Source organism: Leuciscus leuciscus (genome assembly GCF_965113295.1).
Source record: "Leuciscus leuciscus genome assembly, chromosome: 7".
Lineage (NCBI taxonomy): Eukaryota > Metazoa > Chordata > Actinopteri > Cypriniformes > Leuciscidae > Leuciscus > Leuciscus leuciscus.
Window position 1 is genome coordinate 19,955,043 of NC_138731.1, and position 23,801 is coordinate 19,978,843.

A 23,801-nucleotide genomic window follows, 5' to 3' on the forward strand; every position below is an offset into this window, starting at 1 on the left:
GGTTAAAGACGAACGCTTTGAATCATGCAGCGCCGATGATAAACACTGTGCACTTTAAAATACTCGTAGTAGGGCATCATAATCAGATATTTAGCTTTCATATTTTATTCATAGCATGAGGGTAGGACATGCCCCAAGTGCATGTTTGTGTACGTGTGGTATCCAAATCGATACGACCAAGCATCTCTCTTTCTCCCTGCCACTTCACCAATCTCTCCTTTTCAACCTGCTTCACTTTCCCTGCCTGTCAATCCTCTCTTTCCCAGCCGTTCGCTCCCTAATCACCCCTCTCTCTCCTTTTTTTCCCCCCAAATAATAAATGTCAAACCACTTCAGACAGAAGACCCCACTCTGGGGATATATCTTGGCCTTGTGAAACATTATTGACTCACTTTAACCCACATTTCTAACTGCCCAATGGGCAGGCAGATCGTTCAAGGGGTGGAGGAAGGGAGTGTTGTCAGTTATCATTTGAACAGCGTTTGGCCGGCGCTTGTACTGTCCGGCTGGTTCCCCCCAGCACTCTCCTAATTCAGCTGAAGAACATGGGCTGGAGTCAAAGGTCATGTCGCAGGTCAAAATGCAGCATTAGTGCATGTCCAAGGTGAAATTTCAGAGGTCAACAGAGGGATTAGCTCAAGGAAAAGGTGACCGGGGGGGTAGGATAGAGGTAGGCGGTCTCCGGAGGACAAAGTTCAAAGGTCAGATGACTGGCGTTGGCTCATGGTCAAGGTGACGGAGGGAATTCTCCTGAGGGTGAAGTTCATGCCTGCTCTGACCTTGAGAAGATCAATACCAGCACAACATCTGCTTCTCGCTCTCCTGCTATGGCTTTTCCTTTTGTCTTCTTTAAGAAAACGGGTCTTAACCTGGCATTCAGCCCAACCTTATCTAATGAGAAAACATAACTATTTTATGAGATGGTGGTTTTGTGAATTTGTACGACATGATTTGTAATTTTTTTAAAGCATGAAGGTCAACCCCAACCCCTCAAACCTAACTGACAGTGGGTCGTAAGCAGGAAAATGTAGAAATGAGAATATATGAATCCATGCAAATTAGTCACCAATTCGCCAAAACGTAAATTTATGAATTATCATGAGAGAGTGTTGTTCCTTCTGTACTGCGCAGTGCGTTTCATGTGCCCATAACACACATGTCGTCATTTTTTGGTTAAAATGTTAAACATTTTTATGGAAATCAGTAGTTTTGAGTATTATGGGTATTCAATTTATATATTTTATTACTTTATTTTATCACAATACAACAAATAAGTCAGTTTGAAGTAATTTCACTACTTTTGTTTGGGTGAATGTTGCCATTTTTGCCATTAAAATGAAAAAACTGGCAATTTACTATATTAAATATTCATAATATGCATGGATTTCTTTGTTTCTAATCAAAACGTTTCAAACTTATATGTTTTGAGTATTGTTACATTATGGGTAATCAATTTATAAAAAAAATTCTGTGTCTTCAAAGTCCATTTAACTAACAAAAACCTTAATGACATCAAAAACAACAGCACACGCATCAACATTAGCAATGGATTTGATTAATTCAGTGATGGTTTTCATGGTATTAGTTGGTTTGGCTCACTTCTATCCTGTTTAAACTTACAGCATAATGTCAGTATCAATATAAAAACATTAAAACTTAAATATATTGATATATATCATAAATTACCTTCAAGATGACACCCTCATATAAGCCAACTCTAAACCCCTAAATGAGCAAATTAGCTCTTTATTTTCATCCTGTTAATTTTCTTGCCATTGTGTAAATAACCAAGTTATAATTAATAAAGTTTTTTAAATACCTTAAATACTTTTTCACCTTTAGGGTTGAATGAGGATTTTGATATTAAGCCATTTTTATATTGATAATTTTTTTATATTTTTTTTTTACTTTTGTAACTTGTATTTGCCGCATGAGTTGTATTTGTCACATGACATACATGACTTGTATGTGTCACATGACTTGTATTTGTCACATGATTTCTTGGGCGTGCCTAATTAAGGTGATCACCTGTGTCTTTTTAAAGTTGATCCAGGTCCTGCACCTGCGCCCAATCTGGGTGTATGGGATGTGCACACCATTTTTGTATTTATAATTAATAAAGTGCCTGAACTTAAGTGTTAAGTTTGACCCAAAGTTTCATAAAACCTTTTTATCTAAATACTTTAACATTTTAATGCTTTTTTAAAAGTTAGATTTCAAAAAGTGCTGCATACGATAAATGACCTCTTTCATCTCTTTTTTTTTTTCCTTATTCCATTTCTCACCCCCCTTTTAGTCACTTACAAAGAAGATCCAAAACAAAACATTGATCTGAAATATTATTATAAGACACATATTTGGGGGGGAAGAGCTCCTTGACCAAAAACCATCATTGTACATATGGAATCTTTCGGCATGTATTGTGTGCAATTTCCACTTGCTTCTTCTCAGCATGCATCACTCTGGTGCTTTTTGTGGCCAGAGAATGGTAAAAGGCAATTACACACATGACCAAGCTGATAGCCAGACAAATAGCTGCAGCCTTTATCATCGGGAAGTGAAGGCGCTGCTGTTGCTGTGACCCACTGCTGTAGTTTGCATTTCAATTAAAAATGGATGAAAACTTGTCCTATTTCATTCAAAAAGCAATTGTAGAGCTGAGCACTGGATAAGGGTGGAAGAGAAGCCAGGTTTGCTGTAATGGAAAAAGAGCAGAGCAAACAATAAAAAGATTGTATCAAGAGGCAACATACTTTGTTTCTTTCATTTCTTTTCAAAACACTATAGAGATGAAAGTGTGTGTAAATTGAAATCTTAACAGTTTAGTGATTTACACAGAATTTTTTTTATAGAATATATATATAAACTCAAAAGGAATTGAAAATACATGTTGTATACTTGTGCTGCACCTGCTCAAAATGCACCCCAAATTTTTATAATGTGCCATGATTAAAGATTAAAGTTGCATAATTCGTGCTGTTTTGATAAAAGGTTTGAATATTCCTTAATCAAAACATGTTGCATATTCATTAAGTTGTTTGTGAGAGGTTAATTTCATAAACACAAATACAATGCTCTGGCATTATGTATGAAAATGAATAAAATGTTGTCATACTCCTCTAATATGATCATCAATCTTCAGGGTGGTGGTAAAATTTAAAAACGTAGAGGGCGCAGGTCAAACAAACCTTTCAAACAAATGCAGGAGAAGAAAGTTCAACACTCTTACCTCAGCAATAAATGCATACACAACTGTGGTTTAACTAACATAATTGTTGCTTGTTCGTATTGATTTGGATCATCAAAGGTCAGCAGCAAAGACATTGGTTAATAAAGTGAGATTAAGTATATTTGTATATTATTTATCATAATAATAATAATAACTTATATTTACAGTATATAGCGCCTTTCACGGGACCCAAGGACGCTTTACACATTACTGCCGAGACAAAAGAAAAGAGGTGGGTTTTTAGACGTTTTTTGAAAGTGTCCAGAGAAGGGGCATTTCGGATGTCTGAGGGGATGGAATTCCAGAGGGTGGGGGCTGCGACGCTGAATGCTCTGTCCCCAAAAGTCCGCAGTCTGGTGTGGGGGACAGAGAGCAGGCCCTTGTCAATGGACCGTAGATTCCATGAGGGGATGTAGGGATGTAGAAGGTCCAGAAGGTACTGGGGGGCAGTGGCATGTAGAGATTTATAGGTAAAGAGGAGGATTTTGTAGGTGATGCGAAATTTGACTGGGAGCCAGTGAAGCTGAATGAGGATTGGGGTGATGTGCTGCCACGACCTGGTGTGTGTGAGAACCCTGGCTGCCGAGTTCTGGACATATTGTAGCTTGTCCAGGACCTTGCTGGGTACCCCATACATGACACCATTACAGTAGTCCAAACGACTGGTGATGAAGGCATGAATGAGTGACTCTGCCACAGAGTCTGAGAGAAAAGGTCGAAGTCTGGAGATATTTTTAAGGTGGTAAAAGGCAGATTTGGTAATGAGTTTGACATGTGACTGGAAGGAAAGGGTGGAATCCAGAATGACACCAAGGTTGCGGACTTCTTGGGATGGAGAGATGGAGCAACCATCCACTTTGAGGAGTAAATCACCTACCATCAAGAGCAGCGTCTTAGGAGCCACTACCATTATCTCTGTTTTGCTGCTGTTTAGCTTGAGTAGGTTAGATGACATCCAGGTTTTTATTTCATTCAAACAGTCAACAAGTGACAGTGGGGGAAGCTGAGTGGATGGTTTGGTGCTGATATACAGCTGTGTGTCATCAGCATAACAGTGGAAACTGAGACCATGGTGACGTATTATCTGACCAAGGGGGAGCATGTAAATGGTGAAAAGGAGGGGTCCAAGCACAGAGCCTTGAGGCACACCTTGTTTGACTGTGGCCGGGGGGGAGCTGGAGTCTCTAAAGGTAACGAACTGTTCCCTATTGAAGAGATATGACTGAAACCAGGAGAGTGCTGAGCCGGTGAGGCCAACACATTCAGCTAGACGGTTGAGAAGGATAGTATGGGAAACTGTGTCAAAGGCTGCCGAGAGATCTAGAAGAATGAGGATGCTGATATGTCCAGAATCAGCAGCGATGAGGAGGTCATTGGTAATTTTGATAAGGGCAGTCTCAGTGCTGTGATGTGCTCTGAAGCCAGATTGGAAAGGTTCATAAAGAGCATACTGGGACATGTGTTGAGGAAGTTGGGCAGCGACTGCTCTTTTTACATATCATATGTAATTATGGCAGGTTTGCATATTCTGAGTTTGCATTTCACTGTTTTTATTCGTTTTGAGGAATACAGAATCTGTTTTTGTGCACGTGAGATAAGTAAATACTGCTCACATTTAGTCTAACTACAGTACAATAACCACACAGTGCACACAAAACCTCTGCACTTAATCCCGATTTCTCTCACCATGGAGGTGATACTAGTCAGTCAATAAATGGGAAAACAAAACAACTTGCATTACAAAAAGTAATCTGATTATGTAACTCGCGTTACTTGTTACGTGTTACCTCCCAAACACTGGTCCTTTTATTAAAAGTATGCAATATCCTGCTATTTGCATATGTTTGAGTATTTTTAGACATTGGTGGGGAAAAAAGTCAACCTACATTGTTATTAAAAAAAAAGAAAAGCTCAAGTGAATGTAACTGCAAAAAAAAAAAAAATGAGGATGCAAACTTCACGTGTGAAGTCAGCATATTATAACACCGCTGCTGACCAAGCAGTGATGACTGGAGATAATCACTGGCTGTGTGATGGTCACTACACTGGACATTATAGTCCAACATCCACTGAATCAAGATGACACAGACTGCACTACAGCATTACACAACCAACAATCTTACTGTGTTTGTGTTATTGCCGCTGATTCTCATATTGATATGATTGTGGAATTTCTTTGTAGTTCTATTATGAGCATGAATCAGTAGAACAGTAGAAAGAATAAAGGTCTCAGCTCTCATTTATTCATTTACGTTAGTTCTATTGACAATTCACAAGCCTTTGAGTCTAATCAATATTGCAACAACAAAAAAACTAAAGCTGTGCTAAATGGAGACTGAAGATTGATAATTACCACTACTAATGGATGCTTCTCTCTAAATTTCACTTGAACCTTTTCTGTCTATCAAGTTTTTTCTCTCTCTTTTTCTTTAAAAAACAATCTTACTGACTGAACTGTAGGTCAATTCCAGTTGAAAAGAGGTCCTTCTAAATTTGTAAGAAACCACTTAAATGTTCAGTCATGACATCCATTGCAATTGACACCTTTTTGTATCCTTCGTCTTTTTTCATTTAACTTATTGTTTGTGGAACAAGATCTTTCAGGTCAGGACCTCACTTTATGGCTGTGTCTGTATATAAACTCTCATATACAGTTCTGAGCCAACACTGAGCATTGCCAACCGCTACCTCTGCCAAACATCACTGGCAAACAGCTCACAGGTCATTGCATCATGACTTAAGCGAGGGAGATGCAGCCCTGTCCTTTTGCATCGAGACCAAAACAGAAGACGAAATGTCTGTGATCAAAGACTAAAATCCAAGATCAAGGTCTTCAGGAGCAACGCCTGGCCAAGCAGAGAACAAAGGCAGCAGTATTTTCAACCAGATCACTGTTCACTCATATTGACTCCACTAAACATTTCTGCTCTTAAGTGTTTGAATCGTCTCCCGTGCTGGACTCTCAGAGAGAACCAGAGGATATTTTGGGTCCCTTTGAAGAGTGACTTTGGCCAGCCCTTCCATCACCCTTGAGAAGAGTTCTGTAACTTCAGAGCGAGCCGTTTTCTGAACTTCCTCTCACTCTGACGACTCAGCAGAAAAGTGGTGCATAACCTGAGGACATGTATTATTCCCCCAGTGCTTACCGCTCTGCACACTGCCTGTGGGGCTGCCTTTGTATGGGCATTAATGTATTATTTACAACCAGGGCTGCCTACGTATTTGATCATGCCTTGATTAAAACACGTTCAACCTTGAACAATTAAGCCTCTTTTCTTCAAACTTCTGAAGAACAGATAGTGAACTTCTAACATTTCACTTCAAAACACTGGTCTAAAGAAGAATCAAATCAAAACAAGGACATAACTAGGCAGTGTTTGTCAGGGTTATGTTTGTTTTTTGGTTCATGTCTGAGTTTCACATGTTCCTTTGTTCAGGTTCCCGCCTTTGTTCAGTTTCCATGGTTACCTTCATTATTAGTTCATTGGTTTCAACTGTATGTCATTTATTTGCTCGTTTGTTATTTAAGCCTCACCCTTGCTTTCACTCTTTGTCCAGTCTCTGTTATGTTGAGATGTGTTTGCACTGCCTGTTTGCTTGCTTTTTGAGTAAGAATTAAACTTATTAGTGTTTTGTGAGAACCTGAGTCTTCTGTCTTCAGCTTCCCTGCTTGCGTCGTTACAGCGTTCTCTTCAAAATAAGATCACACGTACAAATATGAGGATTCTTCTAGAAATGCATTTACGTGCATGATCTTACACTGATTAATAACCCTGACAACACATACGTTCATGCAAACACTTTAAAGGTGCCATGTGGATTGTCTGGCAAAAAAATCAAGTCATACTCCACATTCCATACCAGATGGGGGCAGTATACCTCCATAAAGTGAATTGGTCTACTCTAGAGTAACAGACGAGAAACGGCATAGTCTCTATGCTCCGCCCCTACCTTCACAACAACCCTAGAGCCATAGCCGAAGCCTAATAGAGGACGTTTTGCCTCGAGAGGAACGTTGGGTGATGTCAAGTGATTTTGAAACATGACATCTTCAAGCTACTCCCCTTCACCTTTACCAGTGAATATGTTCATATTCGTTTTGTTCATATTACATTTTGAGTTGTATATACACATTGTTTGAATTAAATTAATTTGACAGACAGCATTCTGTCAACATCATTGGTCAACATCAGACAGCGCACGTGAACCGATCATCTCTACTATAGTAAAAAAAACACGAACACTGTTGAAAGATACAGTAGGCTACAAATGACCTGTTCGCGCCACAAATTGTTCTCCGTCCTTAGCGACCGAGTCATTGAATGTGAAACAGCCGGCTGTTGTCGTCAGCGAGCAGCAATATTCAGACAACGAGGGCGCGCGCGCCGCGTTGATACCTCCGTTTCAGTTTCTCGAACCCGCGCAGTGCGGCGGTCAGAACACGGAGACCATTCTGCCCCTAGCTATGCGTGCGAAAGCATGGGAAGCGATCCCGGGCGTTCTGGTGCTGAACGTTGTAAAACAGGGCTATGCGCTGCAGTTCGCTCGCCGTCCCCCGCGCTTTAGAGCCCGGACTGTGACGAGCGGTCCTTTTCTTATCTGATTTGATTTGTGCTTCAGAGCGCGTTTTTTTCCCTGCAGCGGGTGGTGGTGCTAGGGGTCTCTTGCCAAGGGCTTCAGCCATCCTTCCGCTCTCTTCCCTGAATTGAAATGAAGTAGTGGGCTGTACTCTCCACACGATTGACATCAGGTTCAAGTACGCCCACAAGCCGTGCGAGTTTTTTCGTGTATTGCAGGTTGGCTGGTGGTTATGTTGCCCGCATACCGCCTCCCATGGCCGAAACTGGTATTACGACACCTGTCGGCCCGTGGCTAGTAATGCTAATGCTAATTAAGGTTGATATCTCTGCAGCACTATAACTTGACATTTTTTTAATGACATCATCGCCCTTATTTCTTCTCATTCTTTTGATGTGTGTAGCTCATTTTTTGGATATTTTGACCTAAATTTTTACACATGGCACCTTTAAACGTTTGTTTTATATAAAGATTTTTTTTTAAAGCCAAACATGATCGGCAATACCGCAATACTCTGGCATTATCCCGATTTTACAGCTGGTTGCAACCTAGGCTCATTGGAAAAATGTGCCTCTATGCTTTTGTCAAAACTCCAAAAACGAACCTATGCAGTGCAATTCAATGCAGCTGAAATGAACAATAGAGGCAGTAAAATATAAAAGATATTAGCCCATTTCACACAAATTATGATTACTGAGGCAGATTATCGATTAAAGACTTTTTATTTTTATAAATCAGGATAAATATATAATTGAGTCATTCACATATTTACTTATTTACATATCACTTATTTACATTTTGGGACTTTTTATTTCGAAAACAAAGGTTCTATCTATAGTCGAATGGAATACAAATATTTTACGAGGTGGCTAATTCATACGAATTCATACGACCTCACTCGTACGAATTAGTATGATTTCTGCTAAATCGTACATATTTGACGAGTTGCCCAATTCGAATTAATTCGTACGAATGACCTACCCCTGACCCCGCCCCTAAACTTAACCATCACGTGGGTTTAGACAAATCGTACAAATTCATACGAATTGGTCGTGAGATAGCGTTGTATTTTCAAAAATACTACCTAAATGAACCTTTTAGCATTAACCTAACCTTTTTCTCACAATTGCACGTTTATTTCTCACAATTCTAAGAAAAAGTCAGAAATGCAAGTTATAAACTTGTAAAAAAGTGATTTTTTTAATGCAGAGGCGGAAACAAGCTTCCATACATTTCCGAACTGCCGTGATACGTCCAACATGCGTAATAAAATGCAGCCACAATCATGTTCATCTGTTTAAGATAAAACTGAAAGCACTTTTAAAGCCCAACTCACCGGACATTTCACATTGTTAGTGTTGCGAAACGTGCAAGAAGCAATGTAATATCATTTTGCAGAAATGTTGCCGCGTTTTCCCAGCTTGGCTTATTCAATGTTCACTCATAAAAAAACAGAGGAAAACCCAACAATCCCAGCAATGTACATAGTGAACACTCTCAGTGTGATAACTATAAAATCTGACAATGTATTTGTAAACCTGAGTAACTGATCATCACATTAGTATGTAAAAATTACTTTCTACTACAAGTTATTGAGGAAGCATTAAGAATTTCATGAGATAAGTGAATTAACCAACACTTCCATTAGCGGTCATGAGGGACACGTTGCTGCGTCGTATTCTTAATTAAAGAACACTCTCCTGACAGCTTGTTTCCCCACTCTGCTGGTAAATGAACCATATCAGATTCGCCATGTAGGTAATTATGAATGTTAATGCAGAGGGTTCTTTTCAAATGACGACCCTCGCTGAACGCTGGTAACATCCACAGCCATTTGCTCCTTCCTACCAGACATGCTTCAGCTGTGACATTATTTTTCATACATGGAAAGTAAAGCCACATTAAAGTTAGTGCCTGCCCTCACAGGATCGGAGAGACATTACCTCAGAAGCTCAGACATGGCATTATGTTGATATTTGCTCTTATGCATGAGCAATGAACTGTCCAAGAACCAGAACCAAACTTAGACAACACTGAGCAACTCTTTAATTATGTGAACAGTAATACACCTCTAGTATGCTCAGTTAAGGAACAACTAACCTCCTTCTCCTCTCCCACCATCTCCTATTCTTTTTTTTTTTCTCTTCATCCTCTCTTTCCTCTCCAGCCCCGCCCCCACAATATTTGGACTTGCTAATGAGATGCTAATTACTACAAGGGAGATGCAGGACCTGCTTTTGTTCCTGGTTATACTTTTCTTTAAAATAAATAGTTTTTCTGTTTGATCTCCTGTTCCTTCCATTGTTTTCTTAAAGTTGGCATGAAATTGAAGTTGCTATAGTCTTTTATTCCCATACATCCGAGTGAAACGGCATCTCGGACAAGAAAAAATGTAGGGCGGGACTTGATTTTCTCCACCGGGAATTGATCGGTTGAGGTTTGGTTTTGCTTTGATGTCATGTGAGTGACAGGTTGCCCCGCCCTCACGCCAGTGAACACATCATCAGAGAAGAGAAGAGATGTCATCATACATATTTTGATAAAAAATTATGAGGGCACATATTTCAAAAAAGATGTGCACGGATAAATTATTTGAATGAAATACTGCAATATTCCATAAAAATAAAAAAATGATTGAAATCAATTTTGATTTCTTGGAGACTTTAATCAATCTATCTATCTATCTATCTATCTATCTATCTATCTATCTATCTATCTATCTATCTATCATTTTTGGCCCTTATGGTTAGTGTTTTGTTTGCATTTTTTCTCATTTGTATTTTTATTTTTTTATTTTTTTTTGGAGGAAAGGCATCTGCTAAACAAATAAATGAAAATCTTCATGTAAACAGTTGCTAACTTATTTTGTGTATCAACATACAGTATGTATTGTTTTAACACATTATAGTTGTGTAGATGAATTAACAGGATTGAATATTATTGTCATCATACATTGATATACAAGAGGGTTTTTTTATTTTTTATTCTATAGGGTACTAAAGCATGATGATTACACTGTACAGTTTTACCAGCGCATTTGGACGTTATACGGACTCCTCATCCACAGCTCAGCTCAGCACAACTCACTTATGAACTGATCCCATCAAACCCTACATACAAAATCCTCCACTCCCTGAAGACGCTTCGGCTGACTTAATCCACCCATGTCAAAACACAAGTGGTCCGCAACGTGTAATTGTGGTGCTCTAATGCAAATTTGCATTTTGTAGCATCATTTATACTGATAGCTTTTCATATATACTATGCTAACTTATGTTTTTAGTAGGCTTTTTGAGGAAGCAGATAAAGTGCGTTATATTAAAAACAAGCAAATAAATCCTGTTCACCTTTAAACAAATTCATGTATTGATTCACAGTAAAAAAAAAATAAAAAAAAATACAGTTCCATCTTGTCAGAGTTACAGTTTAAAATCAGGCTAATCCATCATTCTGCCATGTAAAACATTAAATTAATGTCACCACAGAAGAATGGATTTTTCCGAGAAATACGAAGAAAGCGCTGATTAAGCACAAGAAGGTTACCAGCACAGGAGAAAGATAAGGTGTAGGCCTATCTGAGTTTACTGTCGCTAGATTCCACGAAAGTGCACCTTTGCAGCTAATTCACAATGATTATTACACAACATATCATCGCTCCCGTTACTGACCAAGCTTCTTTTTTTTTTAAATATCAAACAAAGTCATTCATTATTGCTTTGCCGAATTTGTCACAGTGCATTTGGTTCATTTTATTTCTTTTCCTCGACTTTATGCAGATTGTGTGTTTAAGACTTATGGCAATAGCGGCCAACTTATGTATGCAAATAGATTCGCCTCTCTGTTGGGTGAGATTACTGTGAAGTGCTGCTATTTGCATTTGAAAATGATCCGGATTGGAGTGAGCGTGAGGCGAGGTGCAGTTAGGGATGATGGGTAAAAGAGAGCTTGCCACGATAAGCTGAAAATTGTGTTTGCCTAAATGCTTGCAGCAGCACACCTCGCCAACGCTTTGTAATTTCCCTTTTCTTTTTTTGTGTCTGTCCTTTTTATGTGAGTGGTTTAACAGTAACGCTGTTAACAGAGTTGCGGTTTAATACAGAGCCCCTTTTTTTAAATCTTCAGGGTGGCGTGATACCTTTGGCTGTGGATTACTAGTCCTCAACAAAGTCAGATGTCAGAGAGACCAGCAGCAAGAGTACCTGTAAATTCTCAAGATCACAATGAATTAAGAACACAGCAAACTATATAGCGCACTAGATTCTTCTTGGGTTTGCCCTGAAAAACAAATTATTTATACTTTTTGGTGTTGATGTGGATTTTCCTGTGCTGCGTGGCATCAAATGCAAACCTCATAAGAATAAATCAAAAGGGACTCGAGCAAAAGCATGCATGGGAGAGCAGGGACAATTTAACGCTCAATAAATGTAACATTAGTAATTACTTCAATTAAAGTGCACTCGCTGTGGCCATGTCAGGTATGCTAAAATATAACATCCTAAAACAAACATTACATCTTGAGTAAAAAAAAAATATTGGGGGGTTTTAGGTTCATTATTTTATTTACACAGTTCAAAAGCTCTTTGTTCAAAAAGTTACATATGTTTGTTATGTGTGTGTTTTCTGGACAGATTCGAACACAGTATTAGAAAAAGTCTATCCATTCATTTATTTATTTATTTATTTTTGTGATTTATAGGTCAAAATATTGTTCAAAAGTTTGGGGTCAGTAAGATTTTTGTTGTTGTTGTTGTTGGACAAATTAATACTTTTATTCAGCAAGAACACATTAAATTGCTCAAAAGTGACAGTAAAGACTTGCTACAAAAATATAAAAGAAAAGATTTCAGGTAAATGCTATATTCATCAAAGAATCCTAAAAAAAAATTGTATCAATGCAAACAGCACAAGTGTTTCAAAAATTGACAATAATTATAATAATAGTAAGAAATGTTTTTTGAGCATCAAAATCAGCATATTAGAATGATTTCTGAAGGATCATGTGACGCTGAAGACTGGAGTAACGATGCTGAAAATTCAGCTTTGCTACCACAGGGATAAATTATATTTTAAAATATGTTTTTACTGTATGTGTAATCAAACAGATTCAGTCTTAGTGAGTATAAGAGACTTCTTGCAAAGTATAACTGCTCTATTAAAGACTTTTAAGGTATGTTTTGTAATAGTGTGTTTTGTATTTGTGTGCATTTTAGCTTAATTGCATCTGACTTGATTAGGTTATACATTTAACTCATATGGGTAATGACTACCGAGAGGCAAAAATAAAATAAATGAGCAAAAACTCAAAACTATCTCACTCTAGATTCCTATTTCCTTGTCCTTAACTGAATTCTCAAACTCAGTGTAATCTCATAAAAAATAAAGAAAATAAATGTAAGGCTCCTATTGATTGTGATAAGAGAATGGCGCTGGGTTTTGTTCAGGGAGCGTTTCGGACCGCAAGGGAGGAGATGTATGTCTGCTGATCAAATAGGAAGACATGCAAACTAATGCGAGTTGAAGTAAAATAAATGAACTGATCTGAGGTATTAAGACAGCAGAAACTGATTTCACCAAGTGCAACATGTACTTGGATCAACATCTTTGTTGATCCTGGAGCAACATTGCAGTTTACAGTTTATGTCAAGTTTAGGATGACAACCAGGGTTAGGTGCTTCTACATCAGGGTTATTCAACTATCATTTCCCTCTGATTTTAGGGATAACTTATTGGTAGGGTTAGGATTACATTTTTCGAACACAAATGCTGTTCCAGGATCGACAAAATATGTTGACCTATAAGAAAATATCTAATATATCGACAGATATCAACTCTGGTAGACCTGAATGTATGTTTCCGTGAGAGAAATCTAGAAAAGCATACAAATACAGCGCTCTCTTCCCAATTTCAGTATATTCACTGTTATGTCAGGATCTTCATATAGAACCTTGAAGGGTTTCCCTTCATGCGACAACTTTATGGATTTAGATTTAATTTTGTTGTAGTTAATTTGTATTTTTATTACATTTTATGAATTAAGCAGCTCATAAACATACTTTATCACTAGAAAAATTGGAATAACTCATTAAACATGAAAGTACTGTGCAATCATTTAAGGCATTTCTCCTTTTTGCCATAAAGTCAAGAACCCCTGGGTTCTATATAAAACCTTTTTTTCTAAGAGTGTAGTCATTATTAAAATTTTAAATATACTCCTTGTCATATTATGAGTAAATAGAGTCTGATAGAAAAGTAACATAGATCACCTCCCACATAAACAAATTGAACAAAGCCCTTGAATGAGTTAAATCAACCCAAATGAGGATTTTTCTGACATCAGCCATTTTTATCTAAGATGCGTGGGACTTTCTCGTGTGTATTGCGTCTTTGGAAGACCTTAGTCGTTAAAGCCCTGTATGAAATCTCACAGAATAGTGTGTCTCTACAGCACTCAGACTCCTGGCTGAATCCCATTAAGCCTGCACAGTGCTGGGTAATGGGATCGGCCACGGGCCTTTATGTTCCTCCTCCCCCCCTGCTTCACATCACGGCCTGCGAGGATCCCGCGTCTCAGCCAGGATAACGTGCCACAGCCCAAGCCACCGTCACAGATGAATATTCATTAGCGCAGCTTTTTGCGAATTTTCTCCTGGATACGGCTGCCCCCTCTTCCCCTCCGCTCCCCTGGCAGAGCTGGGCTGACGGAGAGAGAGGAAGTGGGGTGGGTGAAGGGGCGACTGGGTCTCGTAACACCTCGGGGTCTGAGACATGTGTGCAAAATTTCGAATTCATTTGTGTGCCGCTTTTTACGTGAGACGTTCTGAGGCAGACAGAGAGGAATCGAGCTCGTGGAACCAGAAAATGTACAATATAGGACAGTCAAATAGAGCTATGACAAAAATGATTGGCAGTGTAAAAGCTGATCAACAATGAGTGCTGTTTTTTTTTTTTTTTTTTTTAAGAAAAACATTCATTATGAATGATATTGAAAAGGAAGATATGAGGAAACAAAAATCTCTCACTAGAGAGTTCTAACAGTTAAAAGGTAAATGTTTGAGATTATGATTGTTGATTGACGTATTAATAACATCTAAAATGTAATAAATGGTTACAAATTATTTGAGGTTATTGAGGTCATTGGTTGATTTCATTGTATTTAAAATAAATGAGAATTATTAAGTACTATAATGCTGTCAAATCAATTAATTGCAATTAATCGCATCTAACATAAAAGTTTGTAAATATACTGTATACATGTAGGTGCATGCATGTGTGTGTGTGTGTGTGTGTGTGTGTGTGTGTGTGTGTGTGTGTGTGTGTGTGTGTGTGTGTGTGTGTGTGTGTGTGTGTGTGTGTGTGTGTGTGTGTGTGTGTGTGTGTGTGTGCGTGTGTGTGTGTGTGTGTGTGTGTGTGTGTGTACACAAACTTTTATGTTAAATGCGATTAATCAAAGGTTTGGGGTCTGTTATTAAATGATTATGATTTTCAAGTGTCTTTTTTAATTAATTCATGTAAATTTATTGAGCACAGAGCAGAATCATTATATTCCACTAATATTTCATATTTGTCGATCTTTGATGCTTATTAAATTCAAACAAAAAAGTAGATGTTAATGTCAAATAAGGTAATGCATTAACTGTAAATGTTTTCGCACTAAACATTCTTAACCGTTGAAAAGTAAAATAAGATCAAAATGGACTCAAGTCAATAAAGAAATGAATACATTTAGCAAGGACGCATTAAATTGATCATAAGTGACAGTAAAGACATTAAACAAAGAAACGGAATGTTACAAATTTCTATTTCTAATAAATGCTGTTCTTTCGATTGTTATTCATCAAATAATCCAAGTATCATGGTTACCAATTACTTGCTAATTATATGAATCAATGCCATATATTAGTCCCATCTTAATTTAAATTATAAATACTTTTCTTTCTCAATCATTTAATGATAAATGAGAGTCCCACTATGGGGATTGTACTCGTTCACCTGTGAATCTTTGCAAAAGTCTTTTTTCTTTTTCTTTTTTTTTACATTACGTAAAGGGTACTGCATTACGTAAAAGGTAAAAATTGCCTGTTTCAGCCAAACATACAAAAAAAAAAAAAATACACATACACTTTAAGCACAAATACACTGGCCAGGGCAGGCTACACCATGACCTTCGACCCTTAAATTACTCTGTACTTATGCTACTGACCTGGGCCAGTGGCTGAGGGGAAAAGCGCTCAGAGTTTGTATCCAGCGAGAGCCTGAAGCCTTCTCGCCTCAAGCCAGCTTCTGTATCACCATTACTGCTATCTCAGCAGCCAAATTCAGCTTTGAAGTTTCTGCAAATCTCAGAACAAAAGCATGAATTATTCCACATTAACCACACATTGATTAATCTAGTCTGATGGGGAACGAATACAACAAAAGATATTAAAAGTTCCCTTTTTTTTCCAGGACAAAAGAATGTTTCTTCTTCCACATTAGCCTCTCTATTTGGTAAATTATGTTATTAATTTACCAAAACCTTCACAGGGCAGACTTTTTTCTTTTTTTTTTTCTTTTTTTTTAAAGGAGGCGAGGGAGAAGGAGAGAGAGTTTGAAATGAATGAGAATAATAGTGACCTTTGCCAAGGGTGATGGATGAGAGAGAAACGCTCACTGGCATCCACTGCACTGGAGACGTCACCATGACAACCCTGACAGCCGAGGCAGCACACATGAATATGTACGACCCACATCTGGACAGCTGCTTTAGCCAATGCACTCCTGGTCAGGGTGTGTATGTGTGTGAATGCATGCACATTTGCATAAAGTGTGTGTGGGTGTGGGTGTGTGGCGGCAGGTTACCATTCCTTGTGTTTTTTACCTATTACTAAGAATTAAAAAAGCATAAAAACATACACTTAAAGTGATAATTCAACACAAGTGTCGGGACACAAACAAGCTGTAAGCAAAAAACAATTCCTCGTCAAGCGGCAGTCCAGCCATGCCTTACGGCTAAAGATGTTTTTCCAACATTTCCTGAGGTGAACTTCACTTGTATTGTAATACAACTTGGTCAGAATACATCCGTCAACTCTCGGCAGTTCGGCGTGACACATAATTACTGGCTAGCCCTTGGATGTTTGAAACCATATGGTTTCTGACCCGTTTTTCATTTCAAGTCATTTTCAATTAGAGAAATGCACGAGAACATAGCGGGCGAAAGAAGGCCGTAGCATGTTCTGACTCCATCCATCACACCATTTAATCTGAGGGGGGAAAAGACATCAAGAAAACCAAGACAGAGAGCAAGAAAGTGCGTATTCTATTTATACAGCATCTGGACTCTCTTTTCAGATTATTTGTTCTTGGTGCACCCAGCAGTGTATGCGCGCACATGTGAGAGAAGCGAGGGAGAGAGAGAGAGAGAGAGAGAGAGAGAGAGAGAAGGAGGGAGGGAGGGAGGGTGGCTTTGTTACTCTTACTCAGTTCACCTCATTGAATTGTAAATAAGGTGTGATATTTTTACAGAGGGGGAAAAAAACCTGCACAGCCGGTGCACAGCAGACAGGCCGTCTGAATGTCTGAATGTCTGCCCGCGCTGTGCCTTTCCTCCAATGTAAGTACAACACTCAAAAAAATATGCAGCCTCGGCCAACGCATAAGGGAAATTTGAGTTTAAACATGTAATTCTTAATCCCAAAACAAACAGAAAAGCAGCCCGCCGCATAAATCGAAACATTGCGGTTTGAGACTTAAATCCATTTACAAAGCCCTGGATGGATGAGCTGACTATCAGTGACAACTTAATGAAGTTTAAGTACGCATTTAAAATGTGAAATAGTTTTGGTAGTTTTTCCGTTGATAAACAGTACAAGCATAAAAGACTTCCAGTATAGTTTTGAGTAAGGTCGTAATATCGTCATCTCAAGCAAATGCTTGACACAAAAAAAAGCTCTAAAATTGAAATGGAGAGTCCACCCAAAAAATCATTTACTCGCCATCATGTCTTTTCAAACCCGTATGACTTACTTTCTTCTGTGGAAAATATCAGAAGATGTTTCGAGAAATGTTGGGAGCCCTAGGGTTAGGGTTAGTTTTAGTTTTAGTTACCGTTAGCTGTGTTTCTATTACCCTTCAAATTGTGCAAATTGAAATTGAAAATACGCCCAATGGAAACTCCCAACTCAAACCAAAATAGTTTAAGTGCTACACAAGTAACACTATTGTGTACAGTGTACAAAATCATATTTGTGACGATATTCCCTACACTGTACATTAAATAAAATGAGAATAATCTCATTTTGATGGAACAACCTGAACTACTAAAGAAACATGAAACTGATAGTAAAATGAAAATCTTCATATCTAAACTATGAAGGTCTATGTTATGAAAGAAAACAGCAAATTGCCAATAAATGTTCCTGGAGGTCTTTACATTTTTGGTCAATATGTCATAGAGCTTATAGCCTCAAAATAGTGGTGTCAGTCATATTTAGTTTCACTGTCTTGTTTAGGGGCTGTTTACACCACACCATTTAAAAAAGAAAGCTTTTTCTGCGGGGTCCATTGCCTGAATACTCGTTTGTTGGTTTCTGATTAGTCCCCACCTGTTCCCTCTTCCGTTGATTATCTTCCTTCGTGTATTTAAACCCTCAGTTCTACCAGAAAGACTCGGGAGAATTATTTCAATAAACCGTACATTTATTGACAGCTCAGCAAGCTGATAATCTACAAAGTCATTTGGCGTAGGCCCCGTCCGTAGTGCATAATCCGAGAGTATCGGATCTGCAATTCCTGCCTAAAGATGAAGGCAGGGGCGCAGCAGACCCCCCCGGGAGGTATGGACAGGACCATCCTGGTGGTGGTGGGGAGGATGGGGGTAATCGTCGCTTCAGTATCTGCGAACTCAAACATGTGTAAGAACCGAGCTTTTATACATGAGCATAAGAATATGATTGGATAGAAGTGAAGGCAATAGGTGACGTAGTAATTGAGTCTTCCCGGCAGAACTTATGCTAAAGCTTTCATTTCTCCTCAGTTATTTTTCACTCGTTAACATTGTTTATGTGTAGTATTGTTCTCTGTGTCTATTAAAGGGCTTGTTATTGTTCTTTCTTTCACGCATCTTTTTATGGATAAAAAACTACACGCAACCCCCTTACAAGTGGATATAAACATCTCAATAAAAATGCAACCATCAAATACTGTGTCTGCTTCCTCTTATTTATTAAAGTATTAATTCACCCCTAAGTAATATTTCTGTCATCAATTACTCACACTCATGTTGACTTTTTTTCTTTCGTAACACATAGAAGATTAATTTTTCATATAATAAAATTTAATTGTGACAGAATCAAGCTGCAAAATGGCAAAATAAAAACACCATAAAAGTATTATAAAAGCAGTCAAACTTGTGAATTATACATAACAAGTATTCTGAAGTCATATGACAGCTTTGTGTGGGAAACATTCACTGATCATTTTACATTCTGACAAAGATCTGTAATAATTAATAGAAGTTACTATAAAAAAAATAAATAAAAAAAAAGTCAATCCAAAACAACCATAATTAACCAAACATCGTGACATATTTAGTGGAACTGTAGTTGATTTAAGAGTTATATGGAGCAGAACATTTTCAGTAAATTCGGATTGTTTTTCACTCAAAGCTGTCACATGACATTTGATGGCTTAAAAAATAGCACATTAATTTTGAAGCTCAAAGTAAATTATGACAATCAATCAATCAATCAATCAGATTTTATTACAGATTGAGGGTCCAAATACAAGACATATAATTCATAAAATAAACATCATACAGTTTTTTTTATGTTTAATCTTAATCTTATTTTTTTCGTTTTTTATTTTGTTTATCTTTGAAAGAACTAACCCTTTAAAAGTAGATTCTATAAATAACTGAGTCGTATGACTGTTCATGTAACAAACTACACTGTAAAAAATGATTACAATGTACAAAAGTTTTTACATTGCTATAACTCATCAAAATAAGTTAACTTAATTTAATGTAATTTAAGTTTAAATGACTAAAACATCCAAGTTGATTGTACTTAAAAATCCTAAGACAGCAACTTTTTTTTTACAGTGAACATTTCCTATGGTATTTTTAGTGTGTTTTGGAGCTAATGTAAACCATAAGCCCCAGAATTTCCTACATTGTGTTTTATTTATTATTCTCACTCAATATTTTCCTTGCCGTGTTGCTTTTTTATGCCATTGTCTTCCCCAGTTGCAGTTGAAGAGATGGGCTATTCTTTAATTTAACAGGAAGGTTTGAAGATCTCAAGTTCACGTAAACAGCACTGACACTGAGCTTCTCCTGTGCTTTTGTCTTCTCTCTTCTTTATTGTAGGCCAAGGTCAAAAGATGACTGAGATTGTTGAATCACCTCAGAGAAGCCTGGTGTCTGATGTGAACTCAACCTCTCCCACTTTGGTAGAGCATGTCCTCCCTCTCATCTGCCTCTTTCTTGTATCGCGCTGTCAGCTCTGAAAACTCTTCTATCTCTCCCCTGTCCTCCATTCACCTTCTCTTTCAAGCATCATCTGTCCTCTCATCTATCTCTCCACTTTTTTTAACTATTCACTCTATTCTTCTCTGTCGCTCACCTTTTTTCCCTGCGTCCCTATATGTCTGTCTGTTTCTAAGTGGTCTGTGAAAGGGCGGCTCTTTTGAGGGGACCAAAGGGTTGAGGGACGACCTTGCACAACTGAAACTGCTACTCTGCAGAAGAAAGCAGGAGAGTTTGGTTTTACTTGTTTGAAGTGAAGGTGGACGGCCCTTTGAACCTCTGCTCTCATAAATAAAGGTTTCTTTGAAAAAGCAGACCAGGTCAAAACAGGAGCATCTCGCAGGTGATAGTGGTAAGATTGCACACTCACATGAAGCAAACAACAGATATGACTAAATCTCAGCTCTGTCTTTTTGATTATGGAAATAAGAGCTCATGCATTTGCATTATAAAGAGCAAGGTATAACATTTAGACAAAGTTGTTATTGCTTTTACAAATGCAATTTAAATGTAGCTTTAATTTTTTTTAAACCAATTTTTATGAGAAAACTGTCATACAGCTTTTTGAAATGCGTTGTGTAACACTTTCCCCTCCCATAGTTCAATTCAAGATTTCAGCTTTAGCATATTAAGCGAAACACATGTCTGTTCATGAAAGGTCAAACCCGGGGTGTTTATGAATATTCAGATGACACAGGCAAAGTAAATTACAGTTGTTTGCAGAAAACTTCTCTGAACCCTCTTGAACCCAATTTGTTGTGTTCTGAGTTTTTCAAGTGGGAATATTTCTGAAGTACAATCAGTTTAGAGGCTTGAACAAAAAAAAGTATAAGAGTAATGTTCCCTTTTTTTACATATCCAAAGAACTTTCCAGCAACCTATATTAAGGTATTTTAAAGTTTAGTTTTTCTTCCCCTACTTAAATAATACAAACTAAAACAGCTTATAAGAAAAAAATACCTTACAAATCCCAATATTGGTAAATTGCAAAGTAATCCATGAAAAAATCTCTCAAACTTATAAACTTTTATGTTAGATGCGATTAGTCACGATTAATCGATTTAAACATTAAACAATGTAACAACATTGACTGTAATCAAATGGACCAATTTACCACTAAATACATTTTCAAAAAGTTAAAACCTATAAGATACTAGTCAGATTAAAACGATTTTTCCTTCCCTTAATTAAAGTCAAGTTGTTTTCTGAAGAATCCAACCTTATATATTATCAACCATTATCAATATTAACTGTTATGCAAACTGTTCAATGAATAAAATAATGTAAAATTATAATGATTCAATTTACTGATAAAATGAATTGCAAAGATGCCGTGTTCCTCACTCTCAGAACCGCATAGGATTCCCACAAACAGATAAGCCAAATTCCATTTTACCAGTGATTTTAGAGACAGAATCCCCATTAACAGTGTAAATTTGACTAGGCTTAATCTGCTACTCTGAAACTGTCCACAAAGCATTTAATGAACTGACCCTTCGGCCCGCTCACCCCAGCTCATCTCTTCTACCGCCATCCACCGCCCCCTTGTACCTGGAACAGTGCCCTGCTCGTCCCTTTTATGTGCCCATGAGACAGAGCTGGCCCCCTTCAACCACACACCCCCACCCCTGTGACAACCTCCCCCCACCTCACCAAAAGTGTCACCCAGTCCGCCTAACAAGGGTGAAGGCCATATGTGACTCTCTCATTAACGACTACATGAAAGAGACAAGAAGTACAGAGGGACATCTGGGCCTGACTGAGACAGAGGAGAGAGGGAGAGAGAGGGAGAGGGAGAGAGGGAGAGAGAGAGAGAGAGAGAGAGAGAGAGAGAGAGAGAGAGAGAGAGAGAGAGAGAGAGAGAGAGAGAGAGAGAGAGAGAGAGAGAGAGAGAGAGAGAGAGAGAGAGAGAGAGAGAGAGAGAGAGAGAGCAGAGCGTGTGTGTGAGAAAGACCAAGTTATACATCGTGCTATATGAAAATACATTTACATTTACATTTATATTTATTCATTTAGCAGACGCTTTTATCCAATGCGACTTGCAAATGAGAACAATAGAAGCAGTTAAACTAACAGTAGGACAACAATATGCAAGTGCTATGACCCTTCTCAGTTTAATCTAACGCAGTACATGTACATTTTTAAAAATTTTATAAATAGAATAGAAGAGAAAGTGTTAGTATTACTGGATCAAGTGCTGCCGAAAAAGATGCATCTTCAGCCGTTTCTTGAAAATGGCTACGGACTCAGCAGCTCTGGTTGAGTTAGGAAGATCATTCCACCAGCAGGGAACAGTCAAGGTAAAGGGCAGAGAAAGAGATTTTGTGCCTCTTTGAGATGGCACCACAAGACGACGTTCGCTTGCAGAGCGCAAGTTTCTGGATGGCACATAAGTCTGAAGTAATGAGTTTAGGTAAAAGGGAGCAGAGCCAGTGGTTGTTCTGTAGGCAAACGTCAGTGACTTGAATTTGATGCGAGCGACAACTGGCAACCAGTGCAATGTTGTGAGGAGAGGAGTGACGTGTGCTCTCTTCGGCACTCTGGCTGCAGCATTTTGGATCAGTTGCAGAGGTTTGACAGTGCAAGCTGGAAGAGAAGTCAGGAGAGCATTACAATAGTCCAGTCTGGATAGAACAAGCGCTTGGACAAGGAGTTGTGAGCATGCTCTGATAGGAAGAAGGGCCTGATGTTGTACAAGGCAAATCTGCAGGACCGGGTAGTTCTAGAAATGTGGTCTGTGAAGTTCAATTGATCATCAATTACAACTCCAAGGTTCCTGGCTGACCTTGATGGAGTTATGGATGACGAGCCTAGCTGAATGGTGAAGTTGTGGTGTAGTGTTGGGTTGGCCGGGACCACAAGCATCTCTGTCTTCGCAAGGTTTAGTTGAAGGTGGTGGACCTTCATCCAGCCAGAAATGTCTGTCAGGCAGGCTGAGATGCGAGCAGCTACTGTCGGATCATCTGGCTGGAATGAGAGGTAGAGTTGTGTGTCATCAGCGTAGCAGTGATAGGAAAAGCCATGTTTCTGAATCACAGATCCTAGTGATGTCATGTAGATGGAGAAGAGAAGTGGTCCAAGCACTGAGCCCTGAGGCACTCCAGTAGCTAGATGTTGGGTCTTAAATGCCTCACCCCTCCACAACACCCTAAAGGACCTACCTGAGAGGTAAGACTTGAACCATTGGAGTGCAGTTCCCAAGATGCCCTTCATCTTTAGGATTGACAGGAGGATCTGGTGGTTAACTGTGTCAAAGGCAGCAGACAGATCCAGCAGGATGAGAACGGAGGATTTGGAAGCTGCTCTTGCCAGTCTCAGAGCTTCAATTACTGAGACCAGGGCAGTCTCAGTTGAGTGTCCGCTTTTGAAAACAGACTGATTGTTGTCCAGGGGGTTGTTCTGTGTAAGAAAGGAAGAGATCTGGTTGAAAACAACTCGTTCAAGTGTTTTCGCGGCGAATGGAAGAAGGGATAACGGTCTGTAATTTTC

General features: G+C 38.5%; 1 protein-coding gene across 1 annotated transcript; it reads right to left on the minus strand.

Annotated features, from left to right (window-relative positions):
* Positions 1 to 3,469: 3,469 nt before the first annotated feature.
* LOC309502559 (uncharacterized protein) lies at positions 3,470 to 4,713 on the minus strand (the record flags this gene model as incomplete). Its single annotated transcript, XM_082174962.1, has 2 exons — positions 4,137 to 4,713; positions 3,470 to 4,102 (listed from the first exon to the last, which is right to left on the minus strand). Exons 1-2 carry the CDS (start codon positions 4,686 to 4,688, stop codon positions 3,470 to 3,472), a joined length of 1,185 nt encoding a protein of 394 aa, XP_082031088.1. The 5' UTR covers positions 4,689 to 4,713.
* Between the last annotated feature and the right edge of the window lie 19,088 nt (positions 4,714 to 23,801).